Source organism: Centrocercus urophasianus, unplaced genomic scaffold (genome assembly GCF_019232065.1).
Source record: "Centrocercus urophasianus isolate 14NV4802_14NV808 unplaced genomic scaffold, USGS_Curo_1.0 seq_23, whole genome shotgun sequence".
In the NCBI taxonomy this organism is placed as follows: Eukaryota; Metazoa; Chordata; class Aves; order Galliformes; family Phasianidae; genus Centrocercus; species Centrocercus urophasianus.
The window spans coordinates 791764-807978 of record NW_024884789.1 but is presented as its reverse complement, the minus strand read 5'-3'; the positions used below and the strand labels follow the sequence as shown (position 1 = coordinate 807978).

General features: G+C 42.0%; 1 protein-coding gene across 4 annotated transcripts in view; it reads left to right on the top strand.

Annotated features, from left to right (window-relative positions):
* The window catches only part of PIAS1 (protein inhibitor of activated STAT 1), a 50156-nt gene extending 33941 nt beyond the window's left edge, over positions 1-16215 (top strand). For 3 of the 4 annotated variants that reach the window (XM_042824166.1, XM_042824164.1, XM_042824165.1), the window contains exons 7-14: positions 1750-1855; positions 3335-3408; positions 8553-8713; positions 10289-10419; positions 10695-10872; positions 12103-12245; positions 12593-12630; positions 14125-16215. In XM_042824166.1, the coding sequence (XP_042680100.1) occupies positions 1750-1855; positions 3335-3408; positions 8553-8713; positions 10289-10419; positions 10695-10872; positions 12103-12245; positions 12593-12630; positions 14125-14421 (1128 nt within the window). In that variant the 3' untranslated portion in view covers positions 14422-16215. The remainder of the gene's footprint in view (positions 1-1749; positions 1856-3334; positions 3409-8552; positions 8714-10288; positions 10420-10694; positions 10873-12102; positions 12246-12592; positions 12631-14124) is intronic. The other variant, XM_042824167.1, reaches the window with a different exon arrangement.

Sequence of the window (16215 nt, the reverse complement as noted above, 5' to 3'; positions counted from 1 at the left end):
GGGCACTCGAGAAACAAATGTGGCATTGTGTATAGAGCAGGGGCTTATGACCTTGTAAATGTAGACACTCAGCATAGCAGCTCCATAGGATTCGCATTTAATTTCTCTCGCATTTCCGTTCTCACAAATGCTGTCCTTCTATTTAATATTTAAAAAGTCATGATTTTATAGCTTTCTCTTGTCTGTAGGGAGAGTGTCAGAACCTTACAATTGATGCTGTAAAATTGCTGATGTTCCACTGCACTAATTAAATCTGGAACGTGGTGCAAAAGCTTAATTGAATAAGTTAGTCCCTGAATTAGTGCCTTACTTTCAGTGATGACAAATAACCGCTGGTTACACGTTAAAAGTTGATACGTGCTTGAAAAAACTCTGGCTTTGCCATTGCAACCGTCCTGTTTTTTGAGGTCCTGAGAACTGTCCTGGGCTGAAACGTGGTCCAAACAATTGTCTGAGTGCAAAGCCCAGGATTCCTGAAGTGAAGTGGAAGAATGCTTACAGCCCAGCCATGCACAATAAGCAGTTGTAAAACACCACGATGGTATTTCATTCCCTCTCTGTCATGATGGATTTCTCGTGGAGCATAAAACAATCTCCATTCAGACTACAGAGTAAATGATGGCTGAATGATTTTTTTCAAAGTCATCTTTTATCTAATGAGAGCCACAGGTATCAGAAATAAGCATTTATTTTTAAATCCATTTTGGTTTTTTTTGCAGAAGTGCCTGTGCACACTGATGACTTTCAGTCCAGTGCTGTGCATTTTCTTAAGAATACAAATGGGGACTTAGGGAAAAGAAATGTCACAAGTTTGCAGCCTCTAAGCTTCTCTTCAGTGACCTGGCAATTTCCTTAGCCTTCGTAGATACCAGTTACAAAAGAATATACTGGCTAACTTCCAGCTTACAATATGAAGCTGAAGATAGGGGCAAATTCTTAGCGTGCTTCATGGGAGTTATGTGCCAGTCAGAACTTCCCCTCTCATTAGATAGAACGCTTCCTAATGTGATTGATTGAGCCCTGGGCAGTTAAATGTGAGGAACTGCTCTATTTTCAGATGTGCCTGCACAGTACAAAATCTGAATGCCTTTCCCCACCTTCTCTGAAGTGTCAGTTGCACATCTCAACTAATGTACTCTACCTTTCCTAAAGTCATAATTGTGATTTTTACACAATCTGTTTCACGAGCCTTCTGTACAAGACGCCTTGGGCAAGTTCCTAGCTTTGTAGATTCAAGCTGTCTGTAAATAATTTCTCAATGTTAATTAGCTTTTTTTTCTAACTTCTATACTAATTGAGGCATTAAACAAACAAGTTAAAGCAGTAGTGGTTTTTAACGATGTGAGATGCATTCATTGTAAGAATGAAATATTTAAAATGTGCTTCTGATGCTATTTCAATTTGTGTAATTTTATGCTAAGATGTATTACTGAAACCCCATCTCTGGGTTCTGGTTGCATCCTACGTAGAGTGGCAGATGTCACAACTGCCTGGATTTTTCTGGTTTGTTTTGCTAGTGAAAACATACATGGTAATTGCTGGGGGTCAGCCTTTCATTTTTCAATTTCAAGTGTGTATCTGCAAGTCTGGAGAATGCTTTATATCAAAAAGTAATTGATGCACCTTAATGTGAGGCATGTTCTGTCCTTTCCATTATTTTTCTAGGGAGCGGGGGTGGTGATGGTGGTGCTGGTGATTGAATAGCATGATATGCCAGTTTTAGAAATGAACTTCTACTCTGTTTTCCAGAACTATTCCATGGCAGTCTATCTCGTAAAGCAGCTGTCCTCTACGGTGCTACTGCAGAGGTTACGAGCAAAAGGAATACGGAACCCCGATCACTCGAGAGCATTAAGTATGTCTGATGCACTGCTCTATTAAAAAAAGTAGCTTTTGTAAGTGGAGATTTGAAATGGGGCTGTACTAATCAAGGCTTGGACTTCCTACAATTCTCTGGGTTTCTAGAATCTGATAGTGGTGTTCTTTGTATTCGGTTCCAATTCAAAGACTCCGAGGCTTTTGTTTATGTTAGGAGCCAGTCCAGGAACCCTGTTGACACAGTGAAGAGAAAAATGCAAGAGAATCTCTTTCAGTTCAGTCATGCTGGTTTTGTTTCTTCAGAATACAACAACTGTATTTACATAGTTAACTGGTAATTCAGTACCTCAGCAAGCTGAACTAAATGGCAGAGATTGAACCTTGATGCTGGAGTGCTGGAGGAAGGTCTTCATCAACACACTCTTTGTTCCTTTGGCACACTGTTGTGGAGTGGGCTCCCAGAGAGTCTGGCACAAAATTCCCTCCGCTCCCTCCCCGCTCCTTTCCAAACTTGGTGTGAGCTTTATTGCTTTGTTGTTTTCTGACAAGATTGCAGTGGTAGAAGAAAAATGCAAACAAAATCTGCTACGCACCCTTTTTTCCAGGGGAAGTATGGAAAGACCACTTGCCAGCTGTTGGAGTTGTACTCCTTCACGCTCTTTTGGGAGATGCTCAGATAATGCGCATTGTCCACAGGAAAGGGAGGAAATCAGCCCTCTGGTGACTGCAGGCCCACAGAGCCAGTGCTGTGTAGTGCTGAGCAGAGCTGATGCTGTGTAGTGCTGAGCAGCAGCTTATGGCGCACAGAAATCCAGCTTTCTCAGGTGGCTGCCCCTGCTTGTATGCAGGAGGGCAGTGAGGGTGTAGGTATGGTTCACGGAGCAGGAAGAACGTGGAACTGACTTGTTCACTTAAACAATGGCTGCTTATAAAGCAGTCCTCTTGGATAAAAATAGAGGCTGGGTGGAGACTGAAGACTGGTGTATTCACTAGTGTTAATGTTTCACTGCAGTTATTTAAAGCTCCACTTTTGTCAGGGTACTTCTGCTGTGATTTCCTACTTCTCGGTTTGATTTTTGGTCTTTGTATTGGAGGTTTTCCCGATGAATGTTTCGGAGGGTTGCACAGACTTGTCCACGGGTAGTTACTGAAGCTTTTGTAAAAGCAGTTGAAGTTAACAGCAGTGTTACTGTTGCTCGTCGTGGTGGTGGCTTTTGAATAACTTTCAGCTGAGCAGTTGTGTGCGTGGGGAAAAAGCCATTTGTATATAAGTATTTTTTCTGGGTATCTGGGTTTAAAAACAGCTTTTCCTACTTTTACCTTTCTTAAGTTGTCACTTATGATCTTTCTAGAGGTAAAGATGGCTTACATTGCACCTTTACTGTGCAAGTTAGAAACACTGCTGCTTGCCTCCAGCAGATGTTTTAGAATGATTTTATTTCTCTTAACAAATTTATTTTAAATCAACTGTAAAACTAACTTACTTTCTTTCAAATAACTTACTCTCTTTCAAAAGTCAAAGAGAAACTGACTGCAGATCCAGACAGTGAAATAGCAACGACAAGCTTAAGAGTTTCTCTTCTTTGTCCGGTAAGTGTTTTTAGTTCCCTTAAAAGTCACTGTGATTTAAAAAAAAAGAAAAAAAAAAGAAAGAAAGAAAAAAAAAATGTGTGGCTGTTGAGGGACGAGGTTTTGGTAGAGGTTGGCTTATGTTCCAGCTTCATGGAATAGGATCCAGTACTGTAATAAAGCACGTGACTTGCCCCTGAGCGGGTGAGTATTCCATTAACTTGAAGATGCTATTCAGAACGACATGTAAGCACACATCTGAATCTATCACTAGGTTGTGCACGTGTGCAAATTGGGTTCCCAGTGTTTGGTTGTGGTAACACCACTCTCAGCAGGTGATTCTGTCTGTTCAAAACAGCTCTCCAGCCAGCGCCTGCTAGCAAAGAGTTGAGGGTCTTCTCAGTAAAGGTGGCATTATATGCATTTGTATGTGTTGAATATTTCGGAGTCCTAGAGAAAAAATGAAGAGGTGATCCAGAGAATGTTCAAATACAACTTGTACCAAAGGTGAAGTGGGGGGGTATGTTTCCAATGAACTTGGAAGTGACAGACCTGCTGCATCTTGACCTATTGTTTTTCAACCAAGTGCATGTAGGGTTTAGCAGTGGTTCATAGCTGGCTTTGTTACCATCGGCCGAGCTGCACACTGTTAACATTATGGGTACTTTTAAAGTCTTTGGGATGTGGTGCTCTTGTTTTAAATATCAAACACTTTCAGAACACTTGACTGTTCCATTGTATTCTTATTGTATTGTGTTCTAGTATTGACTGACGCAGTGTCTTTAGTGCAGTATAACTTTTTAACCTGCCCTCAAGATTGAGGATGAATCTATTTTCCTGGTTTGGCTCAGTCTGCTCAACTTGACGTGAAATTCTCAGTTTTGAAATGGAAAGAGAGTTCTCTTTATTCTTGGGAAGTTCATTTCAGTGGTTATTAAATGTCTACTTCAGCTCTGTCAATGTAAAGAAGCTTTTTACAAAGCAAAGCTTTTGTATCTAAAAGCCCAGTGATTACATTCATGTTTTTTTTTTTTAAAGACTATTGTACATCTTTGTGTGGTATTTTCACAATCTTTCTTAAGGTTTCACCATCAATATTGGGGTGGAGAACTGTAAGTAATAACACACTTATAGACTAATATGATTTGTGTGTAAATAAGACCCAGGGATTACTTTCACAGATCAGACTTTTATCTTAACCTTGTAACCTACGATCGTAGGAACACAAGAACCAGTGCACCACACTGAAACTGCTGCAGACTGGCAGTGCTGAAGGTGCTTTAGCTGCACTTGTGTTGTGCTGTTTGCATTCTGTTGTTCTGGACAGCACACTGATGGTGCTGTTGCTTTTTCTATCATTCATTAGACAAGATGTTTTAACCCCATTATTAGTTTCCAGTATAGACAAAAATAATAAATCAGTTAGTAGAATTCAATGACAACAAGAGTTTAGAAGTGCCCACGTATTCCTTATCTTGAATTAATCCCCGTGCATCTTCTGGAAGTAGTTTATTGCTTTGGCCATGGTTGATTTGTCAAAAGAGCCACTTGAGGCAGTTGGGTTTCTTCATAGATTATTCTGTCTCAGTTTTCTGACACGCTTCTGTTTGTCCTAATTGTGTCTATTAATGATTAAAGTTCTTCAGCTTTAATATTTTGAAGCATATTTTTTCACGCTGTCTGTGATTTGGATGAGTTAGTGTCAGAGCAGGAAGGTACGAGATTGCTTTTAGGATTGCAATTTTACAAATACATGAAGATGTCAAATTTTAGTTAGCTTTCTCATAGTTATATGGGGATGGAAACAAGACACCAGCTAGACATTAGGCTGGAGCTCATCAGAAGCCCCGCTTTTCTCCCTGATTCCTCTTGGTTCTTTTCTGAGAGACATACAAAATGGAGTTTGCAGCCACAGATTTATCTGCATCATTTTAGTACTCTCTACAAAACGTGGACTTTTTTCCAACGTGTTCCTCACCCAGTGCTGTCTGATCTCACTGTAGTCCTTGGAGTAACCCATCATTGCAAAAGCTCTGCAGGACCAAGACTGCACCTCTCACACTGTGCTGTGGAAAGAAGGATGGCTAGCAGGATTCAGGCCGCCCTCGACTCTGAATTCAGTTTTGTTGGAAGCTCCACGTTTTCACTTGCAGATTTGTAAACATTTGGCTTAGGGAGAAATTTTTGTCTGTATTTTGTGCTCGCTTTCTATTGCGTGAGTGCAGAGTGGACGATTTGAAAGTGCAAGTTGAAAAAGCTTACGTGGTTTCCAACAGCAAAACTAAAACTTAAAGATCAGTGCATCTTCAGGTCTGTCGATGTGAGGATGCTGATCCTCCTGTCTCATTCGTTATGTGTGGTTCTATCATGTATGTACTTGAGCAAAATAAATGGGATTGCACGTCTGGAAAAGGGTGGCAGGTTTAGACTTGATAACCTTTATTTTGCCCTCAAAAAGCAATAATAAAATTAAAAGGTGGAGCCAGGCAGCTTGCTGTGGCTGTGTTTTGGGTTGCTGCTGAGCTTTTTTTAGCACAGAGGCCTGCTTTCCCTCGGAGAGCATACAGCACAGAGAAAAAGCTGCCCTTAACTGTTGGCTGGATCTGCCTCAGATGCAGCAGGCAGAGGCTGGGCTGAATCTGTGCTTCAGGAAGGCACTTGAATTTGTGTTTTTTGGGTTTTTTTTTCCCCTCTCTCCTCCCGCCCTCAGAATAAAAATAAATCCTCAGGCTCTGCAGCAGGACCAAATATTTAGCTGAACAAAAATTCCAAATCCAGCATTTCACCGTAGGTTTAGCAGCTTTGTTTACAAATCTGTAACTCCTGTTTTGGGTCCGTTCTTTCAGCATGAAAAGATAGCCACGTTTTGTAAGCCTGTGAAAGAAATGAATGCAGCGTTTCTTTTGCTGACAGTGGGGAAGGAACCAGTAACAGCACTGGGAGTTTTTCAGAAGTTGGGAAGCATCCCTTCTTTTATGACCTCTCCTTTTGTCAGTTCTGACACAGCTTGGCCGGCGTGGCAGAGCTGATCCAGGCGTTTGGTGCCAAAAATGGGGAAAGGAGACCTTTCCTGTTAACACTGTGTGTGCTGTTTGTGTGCATAGGGCTTCTGGGAGACCCAGGCTCAATTTCTGTACCGAGAGCTTGCAGAAATGTTTCTGCTGGAAATCTTTTCATTTTGGGATGCTGGGGTATTTCAGTTCTTCCTGCAGCATATGTGTTTGACCTGTCTTGTTTTTCTTTGGCATCACGTAGAAGCACCCAGTTTAATCTCCAGCACTCTTACTCTCGATCCTCACTGAGCTAGGAGACTCCCTGTGCCCAAAAGACAAATGAGCCATTGACTGCCATCTGGGAGATAAGGATTCATAATAGACGTGGGTCAGGGGCCCTTGCTTTGTTGGGGGCTGATTATGGTATAGAAATAATGTGCTTGGTCATGGATTTTAGAGGAGGGGTGCCAGACACATGGCACATGCAGCACCTCCTGCTGCCCCAGCTCCAGCACCATTACTGCAGGCTCCCCAGGGAGGTCCCTGCTTTCCTCCATCTGGTGGTGAGGTCTGTGGCAGTGACGGACAGCCAGAGGGGACAGAAATGAGCAGGGTCCTGTAATGGAGCTGAATTTGCTGAGAGTGGGGCGGGGGGGGGATTTCTGCTTACGGGGGTCCAAAAAAAGGGGAGGGAAAAAAAGCATCATGGAGGAAGTAGTGGACTGTGAGTAGAGCCTTTGTTCTTGATATTGTTTTTAGTTCTGTGATATTCTGAGATTGAGTGCCATCCTGTGGCACCCATCTTGTACTGCTTGCAATCAGTATGCATGACCACACTGCTTAAGCTTACTAAAAACAGTTCCTCCTCCCAGCCACTGCTGGAATTAGCTGGAGGCTTCAAGTGAAGTCATAACATATATTTTGGTCAGTTATCTAGCTTCAAAATAGTTGGCATCAACTTCTTAATAAATCACTGTGATCTTTTTCCACGTAGGGAGGAGTCTCCTTTGGACTTTGTTGCTTTTTAGTGTAGGCAGTCGCTCCTAGAGTGCAACTGCTGCAGAAGCAACTGCCTGTTGAAGAAACTTTTCGTCTCAGATGAATGTGAAATGCCCACCACTGTCCAACCAGCGTTGCGTTTGTTGTAATCGTGTGTTGATATTTTATGGCCTGGGTTATCATTAATCTATCTAATCCAAATCAAGCTGTTCCTGTTGTCAAATCCAGTCTGTGCACCTGCTGTGTGCAGCACCCCTGTGTCTGCCTGCTCTGCTCAGGCACTTGTTGTGCTCTTTGTACTGAGCGTGTGGAAGCTTTGTGCTGCCCTCAAAACCTGCAGATGGGGAGGAAAGGCTGTTCCCCTCTGAAGGCTTATGTTAGCACTTACATTCTTGCCAGCCCTTTGTGGTGTTGAAAAGATCTAATGTGTAACAGGGGATGGGCAGCTATTTGCATTTTGTATAAGAAGGCAAAAATATTTCAGGGTAACTCACTTGTATGCGTAACAATGATGTTTAGCCCAGCAGAGTGAGTATAAAATAGTTTCTTAATGGTGAACAAGTATGGTTTATTTCATGAATTGCTGCTTTCTGACAGTTTTTTAGAGAAAGTGCTGAAAATAACAAAAAACTTGAGGAAACACGTTTCCACACTCGGGAGCAAGCATACAGCAGCACGTTTGCAAACATGTCCCACGTGTGGAAATTAACCAGGTAGTTGCAGTAGTGCCCTGATGGCTGGGATATGGGCAGCAGTTTGAGCACACACTTCATCAGCTGTGAGTGAATAGGAGAGGGCTGACCCACATTCTTTGGATTTCAAATACTAATGAGCATGAAGAATTATTTTTCATGACTTGTCCAGAACACTGGTATGCTGCGGGTGGTTGGGAGGCTCTGTGTGTTGTTGCCAGCATGGAGAGGGATGTAGTCGTCAGTTTACTTGATCAAATGTAGCTGAAAATGTGACTTCAGTGAGGTTTGTATTGCCAGTCAAACCTAGAAATGAGGAAGGGAGGGAACAGTGTATTATGGCATGTGTGCTGACTGAAACTTGGATTTGGGGAAGTGTTCTGGAGCAGAATTCAGCCCATCGCAGCCTCTCTTTAGACAGAAGAGCCCTGTTTGTTAATCTAATAACAAGGTGATGCAATCTTTTTTTTTTTTCCTACAGCTTGGCAAAATGAGGCTAACCATACCGTGCAGGGCTCTGACCTGTTCACACCTGCAGTGTTTTGATGCCACTTTATACATCCAGATGAATGAGAAGAAACCAACTTGGGTTTGCCCTGTCTGTGACAAGAAGGCACCCTATGAACATCTCATTATTGATGGGTAAGTACAACTGGATTCAAAATGAAGGATGTAACTTCTACCTTCTGTCACTGTGTTTGTGCAGTACAGGATACATTGCTCTGCAGTCTTGGTTATCTGATTATGAGCTGTTCTAAGTGGCCACATCTTTGGATTTCCCCACTGTTAAGGACCACTTACCAGGTGTGTCTTCTGTCAGTGTTCCGGAAGAACAAAGGTGATCAGACTGAAGGTTTATAATAACTGGAGGTATTCCTTCCAATCTCAGACAAATGTTTTACTACTGTGCCTCAAAGTTGTCTGTTCTTTCACATATGATGGATTCCTAGTTGAAAATAGCACATACTGACTTTTTTCCCCTTAAATAGAGCAACTGCACAAATCTGGCATAATTGATAAGACATTTGTGTCAGATCAAATAAGTGCTGCCATCTCACCCCCCAGATGCACGTACAATTTCACACTTGGGGAGTTGCTGTGTATGGAAAGTGACAGAGATCAATTCCCTGGGACTGCCTACCTACAGAGCGTTAGGAAAGCAAGCGTTGGTCTCTGTGAGGAAATGCCAAATATGAATTCCAGAGTTTGCAATTCTATTTTTTAGATAGGAGCTATCTTTTGGAGGAATATGTGTTTTATGCTGAAAACAAAGCTAGAGCTGCAGAAAACCACTCTCAAGCCCTTTTGGAGACCCTTGGGTCTTGTACAGGCAGCTTTGGAATCGGGGGCCCTTGGATTTATGGGTCTTCTGCTTTGGATTGAAGAACTATGAGGATTCTTGCTCCTGTACAGCAATAGAGACTAACAGTTTCAGCCTCTAGTAGCAAAGACTAAGAGTTAGTAAATAATTAAAGGAGTGTATCATTCTTATTACCCCTGTGTTGTCAGGTGTGGATGTTGGAGATTAGGTGACAGAACAGCAGCATCCCAGAGAAAAGGCTCTTTGTAGAAATGTTTTAACCTGGGAAAGAGCAAACTTTCTCGCTAATTAAAGCAAAGCTCTTTCCTAGGCAGAACCACGTGAATAGCCTTGGTCAAAAGCTGGAATTCACACGGGGTGATGTGGTGCCAGGATTCTCGATGCTTTGGAGATGCAGATAGGAGAAGAGCATGTGAGTTTAGATTCCCATGCTCAGCCTTTGTTAGGAACCTTTCACTTAGAAAGGAAAAAGAGCTTTCTGGAAGTACTGGCCCTGAAATGCTCAGCTGTAGGGATTGCTGTAAGATATAGGCTTTCTCAGTTCCACCCTGTTGAACAATCTCTTACTTCCCCGTGTTTATTTTCATGTTTGTTTACGTTCTTCCTTTGTTTTGGGAAATACAGAGTTCTGTGTTGTGAGATCTGGAGTGTTCTGAACCCATCTTTTAAGTGAATGTGCAGATCTGTACTTCAGGTAGTTTTAAAAAGGAAAAACGAAAAGACAAAACAGTAACTCCATTTTAATAAGGCAGTGGATGAGGGAGGGATAAAGCAGCAGCAGTTATCAGTCCCTTTTCAACACTTTTCAAATGTAGATGGACTGATAACAAAGATTTTGAGTCAGAAATGAGTTATCCTCTTTTTGAGGGTGGATACTAAAAGATTTTGATTGACAGGTTGTTCATGGAAATCCTGAAGTATTGTACAGACTGTGATGAAATTCAGTTTAAGGAGGATGGCTCATGGGCTCCTATGAGATCGAAGAAGGAGGTGCAGGAAGTGACCACATCTTACAATGGAGTTGATGGTAAGTCGTGTTTTGGGACGTGTGGACTGAATGTCCAACTGCTGGACTTCAACTTTGATATGCTTATTTTTGCTTGTGGTAACTTTTTTAGGCATGTTTGCAGGAAAGACTGCTTGAATAATTCCCTCTTGGGGCCAGTAGTACTTTTTAAGGAATAAGTAATGTGTCAATTTGCTGTCTCTAAGTTGTTTCTGGAGGCAGTATAGTTAGCTGTGATGTGATGATGATTGTAGTGTTGTTGTAAACTACAGCTGCTGTTGTCTTGCCTTGTACAGGATGCATAAGCTCTTCCTTAGAACATCAGGTGTCTTCTCACCAGCAATCAAACAAAAATAAGAAGGTAGAAGTGATTGATTTGACCATTGACAGCTCGTCAGATGAAGAGGAGGAGGAACCCTCTGCGAAGAGAAGCTGTCCTTCCATATCTCCAGCATCACCAATGAATAATAAGGGGTGAGAGTTAAAAATGCAGGCCAATGCAGAGAGAATGTATTTGCAACAAAACGCTGACAAATTTAAAACTAAAGCATACTTAAATTGTTCCCAAAGCTAGTAGTTTGTTACAAAATAATTTGGTCTTGGCTTACAAAGCCTAAGAAGATTAGAGTACAAGATGTTAGATGTATATTCTGCTATGTAAAACACACATACAACACTGTGAAGGATGTGCAGCTCATAAGTGAAGTTGTATATACACATGCTTTCAAAGCTTTGTAAAGTTAACATCGTTTGGCGCGTCACATGATGCAGGTTTTTAATTGCATTTGTGAAAACGAGGTTTCATGCAAGAGGTTGTGGCTTAGAGGTATGTTTTTGTGGCTTTGGAAATGCTTTCCTTCCATAGGGAAATATAAGAGCAGCACATATGGAGAGTGAGCAGTGAGAAACATACTCGGGTGTGGTATGGGATGTGTGGGTTTTGCCAGTAACTGCTGCCAGTAGCATAGCAATAAAGAATGCCAGAATAAGCTGACTGCACTGAAGTAGCCATGCTGTTAATAGCACCCTGTTCACGTAAACATGTGGGGATGAAAACTGAAGCTAAAGCTATGGGATCCTGCTGTTGAACTCGTTACTTCTCCAGTGATGTTAAACCTCTCAGTGATCGCTTAAAACTCTTCAAGTCCTTTTTGGGTGTGTTCCATTGTTAATTGCCTTGTAAAGCAGGACTGTCAGGCAGATTTGTACCTCCTTCTAGGATACAAGATGCCTTAGGGTTGTCTTGTCCCAGCTTAGGAGCGCATGTAGAATCTCTGTAGTGGAGATTCCTGTACCATTTGCAGTGGGTCCCATCAGTTTCTTCTGTTAAGATTGAACTTTGCTGTGCATTAGTTTTGCTGAACTTCAGCAGGCTGGCAGTCTGTCTGGAACTGAATCAATTTTCTGATTTAGCAACTTAATTGCAAGAAAAAAGTTTGGGGAACATGTAATGCTCAACCTCTTTCCCCTGCAGGACTCACTGAGGTATAGCAGCAGCTTGATGCTTTCTAGAGAAGCTTTGAAATTTAGCAGGGGAGCTGTTAATGCCTGTCACAACAGTAATACAGTGTGCTGAGATTGTTAAATTTGAGATGGGCACCCCTGCATGGGACAGCAGTAGAAATGAGGGAATCTTCGAATGGTGTACTTATAGTATTGGCTGTAAGGTTAAATTTTATCCTTTAAACCTTTTGCTTTTTCTAGTATTTTGAATTTACCCCATCAAGCATCTCCTGTGTCAAGAACACCAAGCCTTCCTGCTGTTGACACCAGTTACATCAACACATCACTTATCCAAGACTACAGGCATCCATTCCATATGACACCTATGCCTTATGACTTGCAAGGTAAGCTTCTGACTGCTCCTAGCTGTGGGTACAGCTCTCTCAGCAGCTGTGACTATTAGAGAAGGAGTCAAACATGCAGTTGTTTCCCAATCCAGTTGTGCAAAATAATATTTTTACAACCATAGAAGATAAGGTGGAATTTTAAGAGAAGGAAGGTTTAAGTTAGTGTCTTAAGGTGTTAAAAGTCTGATTTCTTATTTCTTCCAAGATCTGGTGGTAAAGAGAGTCTGAAGTGTCGTTAGTTTTATGCTGATTGAATTTGTTTCATTTCAAAATTTGGTGGGAGAAATTGGGAGGTGCTTGTTTCTTTTGAGAAGCTTGACCTCTTTTTCTTTGGCTCTTTTCAGGTTTAGATTTCTTCCCTTTCCTGTCAGGAGACAATCAGGTAAGTTAAGGAAAATTAAATCATCTGGCAGATTGCTTTTCTGAAAAGGACTTGCTGACTTGGACGTATAGGCGAGAAAAGAGCAAATCTGTGACACAGGTGTGAGTGCAGGCAGTCTGTACCTCTTGTGCACTCAGGATGTAGCCAAACATGAGCACTGGCCTAAATACAGGTGCAAGATAAGGCATAATAACAGATAAATACTTCTCTTCAAGGCCTTCAAGCTGGTTAGCTGCAGGTATATTGTGGGATGACCATTGGCTGTGGCTGAAAGTGCACCAGCCACCTCCTGAGCTTTTGCAGACTTCAAATCTGTGTGACTTGTCTCCATCTGACAGTGCTAGGCCCCACCACTGGGCCTCTTGGCAGTTTTCTCTACACAATTTTGAGAGTCAGGACAGCTCTTGTTTTCTTTTTCCTTCCCCTGAGTCTGTGTGCCTGCTCACACTGTTTGCTGCTTTTCTGTGAGCGCTTACTGAAACGAGCTAGATTTGGTGCTGGCTTCTGCAGTTCTAAAAAGATCATTCTCAAAAGGATTGGCAAGCCCTCCCACTTGATCACAGTGCCTCCAGTGTGTCCAAGCAAAGAAGAGGACTGGGGTTCACCCACCTTTTGTCCCTCCATTCCTGTTCAGCAGCCTCAGATAGGAGAATGGTACTACAAACAAGGGGACTTCCATGCCGTTGCAAAGACTGGAGCCAGTTTAACAGAGCTTGGATTCAGAGAAGCTTTCTTCATATTCAGTAAAAACACAGATGTGGGGATTACTCCAAAATGAGTATTGCCCAAGTCTGGTGTTGCACTGGCATGGCATAATTGTACCAGTGCCTGAGTGTCAGGAAACAAGGCTAAATGGCCTGCGTGGATGTTTCCTCCTGGTGAAAAGAAATACAAAGTGCAGAATTACCATACGGATAGATAGCATTTCAAATCCAGATCTTGGTAATTGAAGTTCTTGCCTTTTGGGGGCTGCCTGTCAGAGAGAATCACCTTGGACAGCCCTTGCTGCCTTCTGATGGGCCTAAACGTGCTATTTCTAAAGGTGTTTTTCACAGAAGTATGCTTTCCTCCACCAGCAATGAGTAGCACGTAGTTATAGCAGTTGTAGTTGATGACTAATGAGCAGAGGGATGGCCAAATGATTCTTTGAATTTTGGGGTATTTTTCCACCAAGGAATTGTATGGAGAGGTAAAAGAGTGCTTCTGCTTGCCGTTTCTTACTGTCTGCCCGTCTTGCAATGCCGCTGCCTTTCTAGTGTTTTTTCTTACTAATTGCCAGTATTTCCCATTTCGTTTGGCTCTGGAAGTCAGGGGCTGCAGAGGTAAAAGTTGACTGCGTCGATCCGCTCACCTTACAGAAAGGTTGAGCGGGCGAGCTGGTGTGAAACCCAGCAGCTGTCAGAGCTGTAGCTTACAGATATATTCTTTTTTGCTGGTCTGAATCAAAACAATGGTGTCTGAAATGTAACTTGCAAATGTTGTTTTTCCCCCCAGCATTACAACACATCCCTTCTTGCCGCTGCAGCTGCGGCAGTTTCTGCATCAGATGATCAAGAACTCTTACACTCTCGTTTTTTCCCATACACTTCATCTCAGATGTTTCTCGATCAGCTAAATGCAGGAGGAAGCAGTTCTCTGCCAGCCACAAACGGTAGCAATAGTGGCAGTAACAGCAGTCTTGTTTCCTCCAACAGCCTGCGAGAGAATCATGGTCATCCAGTTGCAAGTAGGAGCGGCGCGGACACGGCGTCTATCTTTGGTATCATATCAGACATTATTTCCTTGGACTGATTTTTGGAGAAAACGAACTGGTCAGAGGAAGTCTTTGTGTTTGGTTTTACTTTATGTTAGAAACATAGACAGGTTTTTTTCCTTTTTTAGGGAAAAAAATTTACATGTACAGAGAACAAAACTATATTTTCAGTTTTACTTTTGTATATAAATCTAAGATGGCCTCACAGATAAAAAAAAAAATAACAAAAAAAAAAAAACCCACAAAGCAAAACACACACACAAAAAACCCACAAATACAAGGAACTTCGATTTTCTGGATGCTGAAGATTCTACACCTGTGCATTTGTCATGTGAGTTACTTTTTCTGCCCTTAGTTTGGACACAAATGGCATTATTCTCTTCACAGTAACATAAATGGGAAAAGGAACTGAACTTCTGAAGTTCAAGCTCCTAGGTTTTTTCTTTTTTTTCTTTTTTTTTTCTTTTTTTTTTTTTTTTTTTTGCCTCTTAGAGACATCTGTATTTGGTGGTGGAATGTAATTCCCCCATCCCATTTTGGTGCAGATTTTGTTGTGCTTGAAGTGGAATAAACCCTACCCAGCCTGTTCCGTACCATTCCCTCAGTTTGCAGTACGTAGCCTTTCAGGAGTGTTTATCTGTCATTTTTTGTTCTATGTGACCCTCTGTTCAGCTGACTTTCTTTTTAATTCCATGCTTTAATCAAGCATGTTGCAAGCTCGTTAGTGCACCAATTATTCTGGAGGGCCAGACTCAATAAAATGTCAGGCTGAGAAATGTTTTGGCTGTGTTAATGTGGGACAAGACCAAATTGGTACAGAATCTAGCCCCAGAGAAAAGCATCGACACATCCCACTGTAGGTTTTTGTTTCTAACCACTTACTATGAAATCCTTTTAAAATAACTTCAGATCCTAATCACAATATTAAGCATGTGTCAGTTTGAGATGTGTGGAGCTGCTTGTGCTTTAAGGTCAGCCACGTGTGTGGAGCTGGCCCACTGGGCTGGGCCTGCCTGCTGGCTGGGAAAACCTCCTTTGAGCTGCAGTACATCAAATTTCTGCTTCAAAGTGAACTTGTCAGCAAAAGGAAGAAAATCCAAATGCCAACGCTCTCTTGCATGGTTTGTGCAGCTGATAGTGGTCTTGGTACACCGTCTTCTGAGTTCGCCTTCACCGAGTTAAGTTGATATTCAGTGTTTAATGTGAGTCTGTTAGACCAAAAAAAAGCCCGGCGCCCTTCCCTGCACTTAAACCAATCTCTGCCTATTGAAGTCTCCCAAGGTCATGGGTTCCTGTTCAGTTTTCTCCCTTTGGCTTGGCGATTGTTTTGATTCCCCATTCCTTTCCATGCACTTCCATTGCACTTGGAGCCACGTTTGCTTCCTGGTTTCACTTCTTTTTTTTTATTTCTCAGCCATGTGCGACATAGGAAAATCTTTTTGTAAGAGCTGGTGGATCATTTGGGCTGATCCGTTCTTGTTACAGAGAAACGTGTAAATAGCTGGAATGCAGTTTTTCAGGAGATTCTTTAAAGTGAGAGTAGGGGGAGGGAAGGAGGTGATTCTCTTGTGTCCCAAAGTCCGCGTCAGAGAGAAATGATTTCCTCTGGTGTGAAAACTATTTTTGTAACTGGTTGAAAGTGCAGGTAACAGGTTTATCAGGAAAGAGAGTGAGGAATACAGAGGTTAGCAGATGCTTGTCTGAGTTTTTAATGTCCCAAGCTGTTGATTGCAGCTGTAGTTTGCTTTGAGCATTGACGAGGGCCACCTTTTGCCTATGAAGTTGTCTCAAAATATTGCATTAATTAAAAAAGGAAAAAAAAAAAAAAAAAA